This window comes from Phasianus colchicus, chromosome 26, assembly GCF_987193195.1.
Source record: "Phasianus colchicus chromosome 26, bPhaCol1.hap1.1, whole genome shotgun sequence".
NCBI classification, from domain to species: Eukaryota; Metazoa; Chordata; class Aves; order Galliformes; family Phasianidae; genus Phasianus; species Phasianus colchicus.
The window spans coordinates 3581655-3599053 of NC_143461.1; the positions used below are offsets into that span (position 1 = coordinate 3581655).

At 64.6% G+C, this 17399-nt stretch overlaps 4 protein-coding genes across 9 annotated transcripts in view; 2 read left to right on the forward strand and 2 right to left on the reverse strand.

Annotated features, from left to right (window-relative positions):
- The first annotated feature begins 1574 nt into the window (after positions 1-1574).
- On the forward strand, positions 1575-6241 carry ATXN7L3 (ataxin 7 like 3). Of its 3 annotated transcripts, XM_031600880.2 has the most exons (13): positions 1582-1761; positions 2183-2295; positions 2405-2537; positions 2641-2812; positions 3185-3282; positions 3450-3472; positions 3593-3638; positions 3815-3846; positions 3944-4012; positions 4235-4278; positions 4404-4475; positions 4562-4695; positions 4811-6241. In XM_031600880.2, the coding sequence occupies exons 2-13, from the start codon at positions 2245-2247 to the stop codon at positions 4957-4959; spliced, it is 1023 nt and encodes a 340-aa protein (XP_031456740.1). In that variant the 5' UTR covers positions 1582-1761; positions 2183-2244; the 3' UTR covers positions 4960-6241. The 3 variants fall into 3 exon arrangements, with proteins under 3 accessions (XP_089981102.1, XP_031456740.1, XP_089981103.1); XM_090124976.1 differs by having other exon boundaries at positions 1575-1761; positions 3450-3638; XM_090124977.1 differs by lacking the exon at positions 1582-1761 and adding an exon at positions 1941-1971 and having other exon boundaries at positions 3450-3638.
- Positions 6242-6735: 494 nt separating this feature from the next.
- ASB16 (ankyrin repeat and SOCS box containing 16) lies at positions 6736-10174 on the reverse strand. Its single transcript, XM_090124978.1, has 5 exons — positions 9627-10174; positions 8836-9103; positions 7865-8357; positions 7118-7231; positions 6736-7033 (listed from the first exon to the last, which is right to left on the reverse strand). Exons 1-5 carry the CDS (start codon positions 9934-9936, stop codon positions 6848-6850), a joined length of 1371 nt encoding a protein of 456 aa, XP_089981104.1. The 5' UTR covers positions 9937-10174; the 3' UTR covers positions 6736-6847.
- Positions 10175-10268: 94 nt separating this feature from the next.
- Positions 10269-13138, reverse strand: HROB (homologous recombination factor with OB-fold). Of its 2 annotated transcripts, XM_090124980.1 has the most exons (9): positions 13002-13138; positions 12860-12910; positions 12054-12140; positions 11370-11510; positions 11188-11296; positions 11024-11109; positions 10841-10948; positions 10573-10762; positions 10270-10471 (listed from the first exon to the last, which is right to left on the reverse strand). In XM_090124980.1, the coding sequence occupies exons 1-9, from the start codon at positions 13002-13004 to the stop codon at positions 10398-10400; spliced, it is 849 nt and encodes a 282-aa protein (XP_089981106.1). In that variant the 5' UTR covers positions 13005-13138; the 3' UTR covers positions 10270-10397. The 2 variants fall into 2 exon arrangements, with proteins under 2 accessions (XP_089981105.1, XP_089981106.1); XM_090124979.1 differs by lacking the exon at positions 13002-13138 and having other exon boundaries at positions 10269-10471; positions 12860-12978.
- A 1959-nt stretch (positions 13139-15097) lies between these two features.
- Positions 15098-17399, forward strand: part of HDAC5 (histone deacetylase 5) — a 30933-nt gene continuing 28631 nt past the window's right edge. For 2 of the 3 annotated variants that reach the window (XM_090125224.1, XM_090125225.1), the window contains exon 1: positions 15099-15197. In XM_090125224.1, coding sequence (XP_089981350.1) covers positions 15176-15197 — 22 coding nt within the window. In that variant the 5' untranslated portion in view covers positions 15099-15175. Of the gene's footprint in view, positions 15198-17399 lie in introns of all 3 variants that reach the window. The other variant, XM_090125226.1, reaches the window with a different exon arrangement.

A 17399-nucleotide genomic window follows, 5' to 3' on the forward strand; every position in this document is an offset into this window, starting at 1 on the left:
TTCCATTCTCGTGTCGTTAATACGTGAATAATTATTGGTGTATAATAAAACTTCGGGGGGGGGGGGAAAGTGGAGTTCGGTGTGCAAACGGTGGGTTTTGCTTTGGGGGGGGGTCTGTAGGGTCGCTATGGGGATCATTATGGGATGGATATGTGGGGGTGCGTGGGTTATTATGGGGGAGGGGGGGTCTGTAGGGTCATTGCAGAGCCCTGGGGGTCATTATGGGGGGATATGGGGGGATGGGACCCCCCCGGGGTTACTATGGGGGGGGGGAATGGGGGTAGGGGGGTCTGTAGGGTCACTATGGGGGTCCGTGGGGATCGTTGTGGGGGGGGATATGTGGAGCTGTGTGGGTTACTATGGGGTAATGGGTAGGGGGGGGTCCTTGGGGGTCAATATTGGGGGTAAGAGGGATGGGGGTCACTATGGGTGTAACTGGGGATCGTTGTGGGGGTGGTATGTGGGAATGGGACCCCCTGGGGTTACTATGGGGGGGGGGGGGGGGAACGGGGGTAGGGGGGTCAATAGGGTCGATATTGGTGGCCCCTGGGGGTCACTGTGGGGGTCCATGGGGGTCGTCATATCTCCTGGTGACATGTAGGGATGGGACCCCCTGGAGTTGCTATGGGCGGGGAACGGGGGTAGGGGGATCTGTAGGGTCGCTATTGGGGTCCGTGGGGATCGTTATGGAGGGGGATACGTAAGGATGGGACCCCCCCGGCGTTACTGTGGGGGGGGGAACAGGCATGGAGGGGGGTCTGTAGGGTCACTTTGGTGGGTCTCTGGGGGTCACTATGGGGGTAACAGGAATGGGGGTCGCTATGGGGCTCCGTGGGGATCGCTATGGATGAGATATGGGGGGATGGGACCCCCTTGGGGCTACTATGGGGAGGGGGAACAGGGGTAGGGGGCACTTTGGGGGTCCCTAGAAGCATGACTGGGGTTCTCTAGGGATCCTTATGGGGGGATGTGTGGGGATGGGTCCCCCCTGGGGTTAATATGGGGGGGTAATGAGGGTATGGGGGTCCATGGGGGGGTCCACTGTGGGGGTGAATGTGGGGGGATCACTCAGGGGGGGTCACGTGGGGGTCCATAGGGGTCAGTAGGGCGGGGATTGCTATAGGGAGGGGACTTGGGGATGGGGACCGCGGGCAGGGCAGATCCGTGGGGGGCGTTACGGGAGTCCCCGAGGGCTGGCAGCTATGGGGGGGGGAGGTCACGCGGTGGGGGTTCCTTAGGGTCTCTATGGGAGCGGCCACGCAGCCCCGCCTCCCCCCGCACCGCCCACGAGGCGCTAAGCCCCGCCCCAAGCCCCGCCCACAATGACCACGCCCCCCGTTTGACCACGCCCATATTTTGATCACGCTCCCCGCCCAGACCACGCCTCCAAAACGATAACCACGCCCCCGTCCTAGCCCCGCCCCTTCCGCTCCCCGCCCGCTCTCCGTCCCCGCGCGGCGGCGCCCTCTCCCCATTGGTCACGGTCGCGGCGACGCCTCCCTATTGGCTGGCACGCAGGAGGGGGCGGGCCGCGCATGCGCACCGGTCTCAGCGCCCCTCCCTCCTCCCTCCCTCCTCCTTCCCCCCTCCGCCGTCTCCTCCCCTCAGCGCCGCACCGCCGGGCGGGGGGAGCAGCGAGCGCCAGGCCCGGCCCTGCCCTGCCCTGCCATGGCGAGCCGGGCACCGCCGTACCGCGCCGGGGGGCGGCGCTGAGCGGCCCCGGGCCTGGGCCTGGCCCGGCCGCCTCGGGCCTGCGCGCCGGTGAGTGCCGACGGGGCCGGGCCTGGGCCTGAGCCGCGCCCCTCACAGCCGGGGGGGCAGCGGGCGACGCCGCCTTTTGTTCGGGGGCCGGAAATGGGGGATGGGGGGGGGTGGGCATAGCGGTGTGTATGGGGGGGGGGGGGGTTCGAACCTCCCCTCCACGGCAACGGGGACGCGGAGCCCCGCGCGGCGGTGCGGGCAGAGCGTGAGGTTGGCCTTCGTCCTCGTCCTGCTCCGTGGGATCGATCGCTTTGGGGGTTGGGACCCCCCGACACACTCACACACTCACAAACACACACTCACACACACACCCGTTTGGGGTCCCCTCCCCTGTTTCTGTGGCTGTGGGTATGGATTGGGGTTGGGGGGCTAAGAGGGGTCCATCCGCACTCAGTGCCCCCCCCCGCCGTCCCCCCCGCAGCCCTCTCCCTGTGCCCCCCCTGCTATGAGCCTCGGCCGCCGCTTCCCCCCGAGCAGCTGCAAATGAAAATGGAGGATATGTCTGTGGCTGGCCTGGATAACAGCAAGCTGGAGGTGAGCGGCCCCACCGAATCCTGGGGGGGGCCCACGCTGTGCTCCCCCCTCCCCCCCTCTTTTCCAGCCCCATTTCTCACTGCCTCCCCCCAACCGTTTTGCTCTGCAGGCCATCGCGCATGAGATCTACGCAGAGCTGGTGGAGGATGCCTGCCTGGGGCTGTGCTTTGAAGTGCACCGTGCAGTCAAATGCGGCTACTTCTTCCTGGATGACACCGACCCCGACAGCATGAAGGACTTTGGTGAGGGGAAAAGGGTGGGGGGAGACAACAGGACAAATCTCTGGAGTGGGACGTAGAGCTGGGCTGATTTCTCTGCCCCCCCTCTACCCTTCCTGACCCGCAGAGATCGTGGACCAGCCGGGGGTGGACATCTTTGGGCAGGTGTACAACCAATGGAAGAACAAGGAGTGTGTCTGCCCCAACTGCAGCCGCAGCATCGCCGCCTCCCGCTTCGCCCCCCACCTGGAGAAGTGCCTGGGGATGGGGCGCAACAGCAGCCGAATCGCCAACCGCAGGTGAGACCCCTCCCCACCCCCAGCCCCCCAACCCGTGGGGGAAACTGAGGCACGGGCAGGGAGTTTGGTTGCGCTCTGTGCTGCCTCATCCCTCACTGTGCTGGGGATGGGAGCGGAAAGAGAGCGCTGAGATCCCCAAATCCAAGCCCAGCCCACCCCTGCTGTGCCCACCCACCACATCCCTCAGTGCTGCAGTCCTCCAAGGACACCCCCATGGATAATGACCCCTCTGCTTCCTGGGCTGCCTGTACCAATCTGTCTTTGGAGAAGGAATTTCTCCTGCTGCCCAGCTGGGTGGAAGCAGAGTCTGGGGAGGGGGGGGATGGTGTGACAATGGGGACCTGATGCCACCCACCCTCCTCCCCTGGGCAGGATTGCGAGCAGCAACAACATGAACAAGTCAGAGAGTGACCAGGAGGACAACGACGACATCAATGACAACGACTGGTCCTATGGCTCCGAGAAGAAAGGTGGGACAGGACGGGGTGGGGGCACATGTTGTGGTGTTGATGGTGCCCCATCCCTGTGTGCTGGGGGACAACGACACACGGACGCTGCCCTGGCAGTGTTGGATGGTGTGTGGCATTTTGGGTTAAGTTTTGCCAGAAGAAGTAAAAACCCCTCTTTCTCCCTGCAGCAAAGAAGAGGAAATCGGATAAGGTGAGAGGGCCTGAGGGGTTTTGGGGGGAGCTTTGGGGGTGCTCTTGGTGCCCCCTTGCCCACCTGAGGGCCAGGCGGGGGCTGTGGGGCTGCCCCCCAACTTCTCTACTCTCTTTGCAGAACCCCAACTCGCCCCGCAGGTCCAAGTCCCTGAAACACAAGAATGGTGAGGGGAGGAGGGGCTTTGGAAGGAGAGAGGAGGGGCCTCGTGGGTTGTAGGGGGGGGGGTTGGGCGAGTGGGTGGGGCTGTGAAGTGGGAGGGGGGGTGGGAGGGGCTGTGAAGTGGGAGGGGCTGTGATGGGAAGCGTTGGGGCACTGACTTCACACCCCTCCTTTTTACAGGCGAGCTCAGCGGGAACCCCGACCCCTTCAAGGTGAGGAAACCCTGTCCCCTCCTGTCCCCCTCCCCCCATCCCAGGGCAAGGCTCGTATCACTGGGGGGGCTCTGACAGCACTCCCTGTCCCCTGCAGTACAGCAACTCGGCAGGAATCAGCTATGAGACGCTGGGCCCAGAGGAGCTGCGGACGCTGCTGACCACGGTGAGGGGGAGCACGGGGTGTCCTGGGGGTGGGGAAGTGCCCTGGGAGGGGGGGGGGGAGCTGTGAACTGGGTGATGGGGACGTGCACCTCTATGCCCAGGGGACATCCCCAGGGGTTGCTGTGGTGTGGGTGGCACACTGGGGATAGGGGGTGAGGGGGGGGACACGCAGTGCAGCTCCGTGTGCCTGGGATCAAAGCTCACCCAGCTCTTCTCTCCCCAGCAATGCGGGGTCATCTCTGAACACACCAAGAAGATGTGCACCAGGTGAGTGCTCCACACCTCCCTGCTTAGCGAGGGGGGGCTCTGTGGGCCCTCTGCAGGCTGGCTGGAGCTGTGGAGTGGGGGGAGTGCAGCTGAGCACCTCACTCAGCCCCATGCCCACCCCCCAGGTCCCTGCGGTGCCCACAGCACACGGATGAGCAGAGGAGGTCCGTCCGGATTTACCTCCTTGGTCCTTCAGCGTAAGTGAGGATCCTGGGTGATGGGAGCCTGTCTGGGGGAGGGGCTTTTTTCCCCCCAGCCCTGGGGACACGGTGCTGCCGTGCAGGTCCCTGCCTGAGGCTGAGAGCAGCGTGGAGAACGACGGCTTTGACGTGGCTGAGAGCCAGGCCATCATGAGCCGGCTGCAGTGGGACGGCGCCTCTGATATCTCCCCCTCGGATTCAGCCTCTTCCAAAGCCAGTGAGTGCTGGGGGTGGGGGGCAGAACAGGGGGCGGTGGGGGGCGCAACGCTGAGCCTAAAGGACCCCCCTCCCACACCAGCAGTGCCCAACTCCCCCCTCCCACCCCCACGCAGGTACCAACAACTCCGAGTCCCGGAAGACCAAGAAGAAGAAGCCCCACCTGGGGTTGGTGAGTGGCACCCCGGGGTTGGGCTCCAGCAAGAAGAAGAAGCCCAAACCCCCCGCCCCCCACACCCCCAGCATCTACGATGACATCAACTGAGCACCACGGGGTGGATGGACAGACAGACACAGACAGATGGACGTGGGGTACCCGGGGCTGGAGGATACAGGACTCAGCCGTTGCTGGGGGTGGGGTTGCAGTTGGGAGCCCCTGTTTGTGCCCCCACCTCACCCACCGTCCTCCCCATCCCGGTGCCTCTATTTATTCTGTGACGTTTTTGTATGGGGGGGGTCCCATAAGTGCCCCCCTCCCCTCCCCTTCACACTGCTCCCCCCAGTCCTGCTACAGTCCCCCCTGCATTCCCCCTTCCTGAGCACCCCGTATCAGTGGGGTGGGGGGCAGTGGGTCCATGGGGGGGGGGCACAGAATTCCTTCTGTTGCTCCGGGCTGGTGCTGTGGGGTCAGGCTCAGGATGGGGAGTACGGTGGGGAAGGGGGGGGGATGTTTTCTGTAGGACCTCCCCCTCCTGAAATCTGCTGTCCCCAGTTGGGGCAAGGGGTGGGGGGCTGTGCATGCTGTGTGCGTGGGGCAACTGCTTTGTGTCTGGGGAGGGGGCAACTGTGGCTGTACCCCCCCCTACTCCCAGCTGGTCTCTTTTGGAGGGATGGGAGGACCCTGATCTGCCAAGGCCACGTGCTGCCCTCTCCTGGAGGGGGGGGGGGGAGAGGGGGGTGAAAAGAGCAGCAGTGGGGTCTCTATGGGAGGGTGGGGTCTCTATGGGAGGGTGGGGTCTCTATGGGAGGGGGGTCGTGGGGCTCTTGTCACCCTTCCCCCCCCCACCAAGGCTGAGGGCAGAACGGGTCCTTGCAGCTGCCCCCCCCCACCTGTTGCAGTTTTGCTCTGTGCCCCCCCTACCAGAACCAGTCACCACCCAACCCCCCCCCCCCCCCCCCCGGCCAGTCCTTCCTTCGGGTCTTGCGAATTATGGTGCTCTCCGTTCTGGATTCACTCTCGTTTAAAACTGCTGCTAAAGGCTATTGCTGGGGGGAAGGAACACCCCCAGCCCCCCCCCCCCTTTACCCCCCCACCCCCCCGCAGCCCGGTGCGCGGAGCTGGACTTCGTGTGCCCCGGGGGGGTCCGGATGGGGGGAGGCGCGGGGGCAGCATTGTGGGGTCCACGGGGAAACGGCACGTGGGTCCTTCCCGCGTGGGGTTTATTCGTTTGGCCGCGTCCCGTGCCGAGGTCGTTGTGAGGTCCGTGTGTCCGTGCGTGGGCCGTGGCTGCAACCCCCCCCCTCCACCCCCCCGTAAATAAATCCGCGTCATGGACCGCAGTGCCGCGGGAACCGGGGAGAGCGCGCCACGTCGCGTGCTTACGTCACGTGGTTATGTCACGTGGTTGCGTCACAGCGCCGCGGGGGGGGGGAGCGTGCGTCAGAGCAGCGTCACTCCTATGGGGGCCGGGCTGTCGCGCGGTGATGACGTCAAGCGACGGGGCGGGGCTACAATTATGTCACGCCCCTTCTGGGCGGGGCTTGGGGGCGGGGCGTTCCGGCGGGTGGGCGGGACCTGGCGCGTGTCACCGCCCCACGTGTCACCTCCCCCGGCCCGCTCCGTGTCGCCCCCCCCACATTGTGTCACCCCCCCCCCCCGCCCGGCTGCCGTCCCTCCTCTCCGCCCTTTGTCACCCGCCCCGAGCTGTTGTCACCCTCACTCCTCAGATCGTGCCGCCGACCCCCGCCCGCTTGTTGTCACCTCCCACGCGCTCTGCCGCTGTCCCCAACGCCGTGCCCCCACCCCAGCTCTTGTCGTTGTCCCCTGTGCTCCTCCCCCCCCTCTCCCCATATCCCGCAGGGAAGAACCCTAACAGCCGCCTCCACACCTCCTTTATTCCCATGGCCGCACGGAGGGAACAGTGCGGGCTGAGACGCCAACCGGGGGGGGGTTGACATCGGCCCGCCGCCCCTCCCCGCGCCACGGCCGGACCTCAGGAAATGATTCCCTCCAGCGGCAGCTGCAGGTAACGGCGCAGCGCGGGCGGCAGCGACAGCGCGGGGACGGCGGTGTGACAGCGGGTGCCCAGGTATCGCCGCAGGGCGCAGCGTGCCAAGTGCTGCAGGCGCCGGGGCTGCCCCGCCATGCGCACGGCCGACGTGTAGAACTCGTGGTGCTCCTGGGGTTGGGGGACAGAGGGCTGAGCGCGGTACGGACGGCTGCGGCACCGTCGGTGTGTGACCGCATCCCTGCGTCACCTCACCTCCCACAGCTCCGGCGGAACGGCCTCCAGCCACGTGTCGGGGGGGGGGATGCGATCGTAGGCGTTGAGCAGCAGCTCCAGAGCCGGGGGGTGCGTGCAGCAGAACTTCAGCATCTGCAGGGACACAGCGGGTCACAGCGGTGCCACGTCCCTGAGCCACAGCAGCCCTGCGTCCCACATCGCACCAACAGCACGTTCCCGTGTCACAGCACTGCCGCACCCCAAGGCACACCAGCGCCGTGTCCCCACGTCACATCGATGTCACATCGATGTCACATCCCCATCATCTCACACCAGCCCCACGTTATTACCACGTCCCACTGATGCCACATCCCTGTGCCACACCAGCCCTGTGTCCCCGTGTCACACCAGCCCCATGTCACATCAGTGTCACGTCTCCCCATGTCACGCCCATGCTAGGTTCCCATGTCCCCAAGTCATGCTAAGGTCGTGACCCCATGTCACACTGGTCCCGTGCCCCCATGTCGCACTGACCTTGTGCCCTCACGTCGTGTTGCCTCCTGTCCCCATGTCACACCTGCCCTCTGTCTCCACGTCCCACCAATGCTGTGTCTCCATCTCACACCGCCCCACGTCACATCAGTGCCACATTCCCGTGTCCCTAAGGCACACGGACGCCACACCCCCACGTCACACCAACATCACGCCCCCACCCCGCTGACACCTCGTCCCCATTTCACACCGGTGCCGCATCCCCGCGTCCCCCCGCGTCCCCCCATCCCCCACCTTGGGCCGCACAGGCCCGGCTCCGTGCTCCAGCAGCAGCGCAATGATGCTCTCGGGGCGGTGCCGGCGGTACTCCGGGACGGCTCTCAGCGCGCAGTCCATGGGGGTGTCCCCAGCTCCGTTGGTCGCCGTGGGATCGGCGCCGTGCCGCAGCAGCAGCCGTGCCAGAGCGTGCTGCGCGTTCCCGCAGGCGTTGTGGAGGGGAGTGTGGCCTTTCCGCCCCGCGGCCCCGGGATCCGCTCCGGCCGCCAGCAGCCGTTCGGCTACCAGGCAATACGCCGGGGCGTCGCGGGGCCGCTCGGCTCCGGAGCAGGCGGCGTTCAGGGGGGTTTCGCCCTGGCGGCTGCGCAGCGCGGGGTCGGCGCCGTGCCGCAGGTACAGCCCCACGTGCTCCGCCAACCCCCGCCCCGCGGCCACGTGCAGCGCCGTCAGTGCGCGCTCCCGCGTCGCCAGGTTCACCCGGGCGCCGTGGGCCAACAGCAGCTCCGCGCACCTGCGGGGACGGCGTGGGGCCGCTGTGAGACCCCCGGATCCCGGACCGGACCCCCAAAACCCCCACCGGGGCGGGGATCGCCGGCGGGCGCGGGGCGAGTGGGCGTGGCTTTGCGATGGGCGTGCGCTGTTTGGGGGCGTGGCTTGCTGCGGGCAGCCAATGGGAATTGGGGCGGGAGGCGGAGCCCGGCATGCAAGCGGGGAAGTCAGAGGTGGGCGTGGCTTTGGTGGAAGGCGGTGCGGCGGGTGGGCGGGGCCAGCGGGTGGGCGGAGCCTAATGGTCAGAGCCGCCCCGGGGCGCAGGTGTGAGCGGGATATGCAGATCGAGGGGGCGGGGCCTATCGGCAAAGCGTGGGCGGGGCTTAGCGCGCAGATCGAGTGGGTGGTGCGGAGGAGGGGCGGGGCGCCGCATGCAGATGAAGGGGGCGGGGTTTGTCGCGGAAGGGGGCGGGGCTGGGCGCGGAGGGGGCGGGGCGTACTGCAGGCTGTCGGGCGCCGTGCAGAGGTGCAGCGGAGCGCTGCCGTCCGAGCTGAGCAGGTTGGGGTCGGCGCCGAAGGACAGCAGCAGGCGGGCGCTTGATGGTCGGGGGGCGGCCACGCTGTCGTGCAGAGCCCCCCGCCCACCCACCACGGCGTCCACCTCCGCCCCGCACAGCAGCAGGTGCCGGGCGCACTCCTCGTAACCGCGGGCGGCCGCGATGCGCAGCGCCGATGTCTGCTGGGTGCGGGGGCTCAGAACCCACAGCCCTGCGGGGAGGGGCGGTGAGACCCCCATCACCACGGCAGCCCCCCCCCCTTTAAGCGGGAAACCCCCCCCATCCTCCCCCTTTTTCCCCGTGGAGGCACTCGGGGCTCTGTGCTCCCCTTCCAGAATTAAAGCCCCCCCTCCTCCGCCCTGAGCCCCTGCCTTTCTCGTGAAAGCACCCCTGCCAAAGTTCGCCCCCTCCCCACATTTAGCATCTCCCCTCCCACACAACGACCCCCTTCCTAAGTAGGTGCTGGACCCCCCCCACGTCACAGCTCCGCCCCCCCCCCCCTTTTCCAAATACGGGAACCCCTCCTCCAAAACCAGGTCAGCCCTTCCACGATCAGCCCCTCCGCATGGATCCCGGGGTCTCACAAAACTGAGGACCCTCCTCCCAAATTCAGACCCCCTCCACAATTAGCGACCCCCCCCCTCTCTGAAATAAAGCGATTCATCCCTCCCAACTCCCTGCCCCTTCTAGCAGCCGTTCCAAAACCAACCCCCCCCCCCCCCCCCCCCCCATACCCTGCTCAGGTGACCACACCAGCTCCTCGCTGACCGTCTCCAGCACCAGATTGGCTGTGCTCTCATCCCTGAAGATGCCTTTGACTCGTTGCAGATCCCCCGCGTACAGAGCGTTGTGCACCGCCGGATCCCGGCAGCACCGCGGCCTCCGGATGGAGCTGCGGGGGGGTCTGGGCTCGGGGGGCTGCAGTCTCCTTGCTGCCCATTCCCTGGCCAAAGCCCTCCGTCGCTCCTCCCGCTCCAGCAGCTCCCGCTGAGCCTGCAGGGAGCGGAGGGCAGACGAGGAGAAGGCGAAGGTTTCCCGGGCCATGGGGTCGGTGCTGCAGCCCCGAGTTGGGTTGGGGTTATAAATAGGGCTCCTGCTTCATCCCCGCACCCAGCACGGCCCTATAAATAACTGCGGTAAACAGAGTCACGTTGGTGATGGAGGGGGGGGGGGGGGAAGGGAGCGTTGGCTGCGGGTGGGTGCAGCATGGGGGGGTTTGTGGGGTCAAATCTCGCAGGGTCAGATCTTGCGGGGTGAACGGTTTGGTGGGTTTGGGGCGCGGTGGGGAAACCCCATGTGAAGGGTTTTTGGGGCTGAGGGTGGAACGAAGCAGCAGCGAGAGAGGAGAGCAGAACCAACAGCCCTTTAATGGGGGGGGGGGGGGGGTGTCGGGGGCTGCAGGGCTCCTCAAACAAACACAACAAAGGCACAGAGGGTTGGGATGCGGGCAGAGCGGCACCCGAGTGCTCCCAGCACCGTGCCAGCAGTGCGTGCAGCTCCTGAGCTCAGCAGCAGCCATCCTGGGCTGGGGCTGAGAAGAAATCCTCGGGGAGATCTCGCAGGAGCCCATCCAGCTCATCTGCAGGGGCAGAAAGAGGGAAGGTGTCAGCGTGGGGCTGCGTGAGAGAGGTTTTTGGGAGCCTTCCCCGTGGGGTGCAGGGCTCAGAGCTCATTCCTCACCCAGGTCAGCTGCATTGCAGCCATCGCTCCCTGCAGGCTCCTGCTGCGTGGGCTCCTTGCTCTGTGGGTGCAGCCCGGAGCCTCGGGGTGGCTGCTGAGCATCAGAGCTGCTCATCCGCTGCAGGTCCCCATCCCCGTGTGCAGGGATGTGGTGTGGGATCGGGGCAGAACGCTCCTGGGACGACGAGACCTGGAAAAAGCTGAGCTGCAGGAGCTCCTCTGATAGGAGGGTCCGTCCTTCCCTGCTCACCCCCCACCCCCAGCTCACCTCCTGCTGCGAGAGCCCAGCGTCGGGCTCAGGGCTGTAGATCCTCAGCAGGTTGTTGGGGGTGACGTTGAGGTAGTGGTTGCGGTGGGACGGGGAGAAAACGCCCACCTGGGGGGGGCAGAGCTGTGGGTTGGGGCAGAGCTCAATGCTGGGTTGGGGGGCTGCCCCACACCTGCCTCATACCTGCTTCAGCAGCAGCACAGCACCGGGCTTCAGCTCGCCCTGCCGCTCCTCCAGCAGCAGGCGATGCAGCGTGCCCTGCATCTCCCCTGTGGGCGAGGATGGGGGTTATGGGGAGAGCCGGGGGTTATGGGGATGGGATGAGGATGGGCTCTGAGGGCTCTCACCAGTCGGGTCCCGGAATACGGCCCCGGCATCAACGCCGCTCCTGCTGAGGCTTTTGATCATCACAGCCATGCTGGGCACTTTGTTCCTCGGGAGCTGCTTCAGCGCTGCCTGCGTGCACCGACCCCATAGCACTGCTGCACCCGGGAGGGGGGGGGTGGGGGTGGGATGGGGCACAGCTCACCTTGCGCAGCACCATAACCACGCTGTAGGTCCTGAGGAAGCAGCTGGGATCTCTCTCATCCACACCCAGCTCCGTCTTCATGGTCAGCCAGGGGCCCTTCCCAAAATCTTCTTCTGGGGGCGGTGGGGAGCTGGGCAGCTCCTGGGGGTGCAGCAGAGCGGCGGTCAGAGCTGTGTGAGCCCCCCATAGAGCTGTGTGCCCCATAGAGCTGTGTGCCCCCATAGAGAGCTCTGTGTGCCCCCCCATAGAGCTGTGTGCCCCATAGAGCTGTGTGAGCCCCCATAGAGAGCTCTGTGTGCCCCCCCATAGAGCTGTGCCCCATATAGAGCTGTGTGCCCCCCCATAAAGCTGTGTGCCCCTCCATAGAGAGCTGTGTGCATCTGTCCCCCATAGAGCTCTGTGTGCCTCCCCCATAAAGGGCTCTGTGTGCCCCCCCCATAAAGCTATGCGTGCCCCCCCCATAGAGAGCTGTGTGTGCCCCATATAGAGAGCTGTATGTGCCCCCCCCATAGAGCTGTGTGTGCCCCCCCATAGAGCTCTGCATGCCCCCTCATAGAGAGCTCTGTGTGCCCCCCCCTAAGGCTCTGCATGGCCCCCCATATAGAGCTGTGTGCGTCCCATAGAGAGCTGTGTGTGCCCCCCCATAAAGCTGTGTGTGCCCCCCCCCATAACTGAAGGCTTCACCTGCACACGTAGTTTTGCCACGGCGCCATGAACCGGAGCTGCAGGGGTGGAGATGAGGATCTGCTCCAGGTGCTGCTTCCCAGCGTGCTGGGGGGGGGCAAAAGAAAAAACGCATCGGTACACAGAGCTCAGCAAGCAGCCCGGGGGGGGGAAGGGCTGCACCGGGGGGGGGCACGACGAACCCCACGCCCCCCCCCCCCCCCCTTTTTTACCCACCTGCTGCTGCGGGAGGAGCCCCGCGGGGCCCGGGAAGCGGCGGCTCTTGGCTTTGGCTGCGGGACGGGGGGCGGCGGGGGGGGGGGCGGCTCTGCTGGCCGCAGCCACCAACTGAACCACGTGGTTGGTGAGCAGCGGGCTGTGCGGGACCCCCGGGGGGAGGGGAGGGGGGGGGTCCGGTGGGGGTGGGCGGGGGGCGACGCTTTGACCGGGACCCCCCCATAACCCGGCGTCGGAGGGGGGGGCGGCGGGGGATGGGGGGCGGCGATCTCCGGCGGCGCTGGGCCTCAGAGCCCATTTGGGGGCCGGGGGGGGGTGGGGGGGGCCGAGCCGCGCTCTTTTAGCGGCCCCCTCCTCCTCCTCGTCCTCGCCCCCCCCCCGTCGCGGCGGTTCTCCGCCCCCCCCCCCGCTCTGCCCGGCTTCTGCGGGGAGGGCGAAGCGGTGCTCGGCGTCACGCACGGCCGAGAGGAATTCCTGCGGGGCGGAACGAGCGGGTGGGCATCACCGCAACCCCCCCCAAATCCCCCCCCCCTCACCTCCAACCCCCCCCCAAATCCCCCCCCCAACCTTTAACCCCCCCCACCGCTCACCTCGTCCCCCAGATCCCCGTCATCGCCGAAGCGCTGCTGGAAGCCGCACGCCTGCGGGCGGGGGGGGGCGTTAGGGGCCGTCATGGCGCCCGTATCGCCCCCCAGGAGCCCCCCCAAACCGCCCCCCCCCTCGCGGCGTTACCATGGAAGCGGCGGAGGCGGAAGTGGAGGGAGCGGGACGCGAACCCGCGGCCCCGGAGGGCGGCGCTGCCCGCTGTCCGCGTCGGAGGGCAGAAATCCGCCCGCGGCGCCGCTCTTAAAGGGGCCGCGTCACCCGCCGCACACGCGTGTCGTCCCGCGTGCGGGTGGATGGGCACGCACGCGTCAGCGCACACGCACGTGTCAGCGCGCGTAGATGTCAGTGTGCACACGCGTATTAGCAGGAACACACGCGTCCATGTGCACGCGTGAGAAGGAGCACATACGTGTCCGTGCACACACATCTGCGTGCACACACGTGTGTCAGTGCGCATGCTTGTTAGTGTGCACATACGTGTCCGTGCACACACGTGAGTGGGTTCATACATGTCAATGCAGGTGCATGTCAAAGGCTGCACACACACGGCAATGCACGCAGATCAACACGCGTGTGAGCTGGCACGCACACATCAGTGCACACAGGTTGATGTGCACACACGTAAATGAGGGCATACGCGTCCATAGACACACGTGTTAATGTGCACACCCATGTTCACGCGCACACATCGCTACACAAGTGAACGGGCACACACGTGTCCATGCACACATGTTAATCTGCACACACATGTTAATACCTATAGGTCCATGCACATGTGAGTGTGCACACACACACCATCTCACAAGCACATTGATGGGAGCACATATCAACGGGCGTGCATGCACACACATCTACGCACACACATGTTAGCACACGTGTTTACACACACATCAGGGTGCACATCCGTGTGGCTGCACACATCACCTCATCTCACACACACATCGATGGGGACACACGCCAACGGGTGTGCGTGCACACACGCATCCATGCACATACATGTTGGTTGGCACATGGGTCCATGCACACGTATACATGAATACGTGTGCATATAAGCAGGCACACGCGTGTCAGCGCACACACATGTGAGTGCACACACGCAGGAGTGCACACATGCACACCCACACACACACACTCACACGCACACCCACTCCCCCACGCACACTCAGTCACACACACACTCACACCCCCCACACACACCTACGCACACACACACGTGTGCACACGCACACACCCATACACACCCCCCACACACAGTCCCACTCACACACACTCACAGTCACTCTCACACACATACACTCACACACACATGCACTCTCACAGTCATTGTCACACACACACACATGCTCACACACACAGTCACACACTCACACACACTCACACAGTCACTCTCACACACTCACACACACTCACACTCACAGTCACTCTCACACACTCACACGCTCACACTCACCCCCCCCACACCTACGCACATACACACACGTGCACGCGCACACACCCATACACACCCAGTCACACACTCATACACACTCTTACACACTCTTACACACTCACACAATCACAAGCTCACACTCACCCCCCACACATCTACGCGCGCACACACACTCAGCCACACACAGTCACACTCTCGCACCCATACACACTCACGCACACTCACTCTCACACGCACGCACACCCCATCGCACAGCCCGGTGTCGCGGTCCCTTTAAGACCCCCCCCCCTCAACTCGCCCCGCCCTCGCGGGAGGAGCGCGGGTTATTGGAGGGAAGGGGGGGGGGTTGAGGTGGGGGAGGGGCCGGCGCGCCGCGGCTATTTTTAGCGGCGGTTCCGTCACGTGACGCGCGGTGACGTCACCGAATGTTGTTGTCGGGGCGGGCGGGGCGCGCCGCAAAGATGGAGGGGCGGAGGGGCGCGCGCGGGGCGGGCGGTGCGCAGGTAGGGGGGGGGGCTGCGATACGGGGGGGGGGCGGCGATGTTAAGGGGGGGCTTTGCGGGTCGGGGGGGGGCCGTGGGGCGCGGCGGAGCGGGGGGGGGGTGTTGGTATTGTTGTTGTTTTGGGGGGGGGGGGGCGGTGGGCTGCGAGGGGGGGGGGGGGGGGCGGTTTGCATGGGGTTCTGCAGCCCCCCCCCCCCCCCCGCCGCTCGGCCGTTCGCTGATTTTGCGGGGGGGTCCCGCAGAGCTGCCGCTCCCCGCCGGCACGCTGCCCCCCCCCCGCGCGCTGCTGACCCCCCCCCACCCCCCCGCACGGTGCCGCTCGGCCCCCACGGCGTCCGCCTCTGCGCGACCCCCCGGCAGCCGCAGGCATGGAGCCCCCCGGGGATGCAGGTGAGAGGGGGGGCGGAAAAACCAACGGAAAAGCCGCGGGATGGGGGCCCCGCTGTATGCAGGTCCCTACAGAGCGCTATGGGGTCCCGTCGTGGCCCCGTTGCATGAAGCTCCCCATAGTGCACAATGGGGTCCCATCCCATCGTGGCCCTATTGCGCTTTGGGGTCTCATTGTGTCCCCATTGCATGAAGCTCCCTACGGGGTCCTGTTCATTGTGGCCCTATTGCACTTTGGGGTCCCATCATGGCCCCGTTGCATGAACGTCCCCATAGAGCACAATGGGGTCCCATCATGTTCCCATTGCACTTTGGGGTCCCATATTGTTTCCATTGCATGAACGTCCCCATAGTGCACAATGGGGTCCCATTCATCGTGGCCCCATTGCACTTTGGGGTCCCATCATGGCCCCATTGCATGAATGTCCCCATAGTGCACAATGGGGTCCCATCCCATTGCGTCCCCATTGCATGAAGCTCCCTGTAGTTCACAACGGGGTCCCATCTCATCGTGGCCCTATTGTTTGGGGTCCCATGTTGTCCCCATTGCATGAAGCTCCCTATGGGGTCCCGTTCATCATGGCCCTATTGCACTTTGGGGTCCCATCATGGCCCCATTGCATGAAGCTCCCCATAGTGCACAATGGGGTCGCATGCCATCGTGGCCCTATTGCACTTTGGGGTCCCATCGTGGCCCCATTGCATGAATGTCCCCATAATGCACTATGGGGTCCCATTCATCGTGGCCCTATTGTATTTTGGGGTCCCATGTTGTTCCCATTGCATGAATGTCCCCATAGTGCACAATGGGGTCCCATCATGTTCCCATTGCAATTTGGGGTCCCACGGTGTCCCTGTTGCATGAACATCCCCATAGTGCACAATAGGGTCCCATTCATCGTGGCCCTATTGTACTTTGGGGTCCCATCATGTCCCCATTGCATGAAGGTCCCTATAGAGCACTGTGGGGTCCCATTCATCATGTCCTCATTGCATTTTGGGGTCTCCTGGTGTCCCCATTGCATGAATGTCCCCATAGTGCACCATGGGGTCCCATCCCATCGTGGCCCCGTTGCAATTTGGGGTCCCATGTTGTTCCCATTGCATGAACGTCCCCATAGTGCACAATGGGGTCCCATGCCATCATGGTCCTATTGCACTTTGGGGTCTCATCGTGGCCCCATTGCATGAAGCTCCCTATAGAGCACTGTGGGGTCCCGTTCATTGTGGCCACATTGCAATTTGGGGTCCCATGTTGTTCCCATTGCATGAATGTCCCCATAATGCACAATGGGGTCCCATTCATTGTGGCCCTATTGCACTTTAGGGTCTTATCATGTCCCCATTGCATGAACATCCCCACAGCGCACTATGGGGTCCCATCCCATCGTGGCCCCATTGCACTTTGGGGTCCTGCCACGTCCCCATTGCACGAACGTCCCTATAGTTCACAATGGGTTCCCATATATCATGGCCCTATTGCACTATGGGGTTGCATTATGTCCCCATGTCCCCGTTGCGCTTTGGGGTCCCACGTGTCCCTGTTTTATGAGGTCCCCATAGTGCACAATTGGGTCCCATCCTATTATGGCCCCATTGCACTTTGGGGTCCCATCGTGCCCCCATTGCATGAAGCTCCCTATAGCACAATGGGGTCCCATCCCATCGTGGCCCCGTTGCACTTTGGGGTCCCATAGCATCCCCATTACATAGTGGGGTCTCATCATTGCACAAAGGTCCCTATAGTGCACTATAGGGTCCCATCCCCTCATGCCCCTGTTGCTCTATGGGGTCTCACTGTGACCCCGTGCCCCCATTGTGCTATGGGGTCTCTCTGTGTCCCTATTGCATAGACATCCTTGTAGTGCATTATGGGGTCCCATTGTGAACCCATTACATGTCTGGTCCTATTGTGTCCTCATTGCATGAAGGTCCCTATGGGGCACTATGGGATCCCATCATATCCCCATGTCCCCACTGCACTATGGGGTTCCCTCGTGTCCCCGTTGTGTGAAGGTCCCTATAGTGCACTGCGGGGTCCCGTTGTGTCCGTGCTGCAATATGGGGTCCTATTGCAAACCCATTCATTATACGTTACGGTCCCATTGTGTCCCTGTTGTACTGTAGGGTTTTCTCATGTGGTGTTGCATAGAGATCCCTATAGTGCACTGTGGGGTTCCTGTTGCACTGTGGGGTCCCATTCAT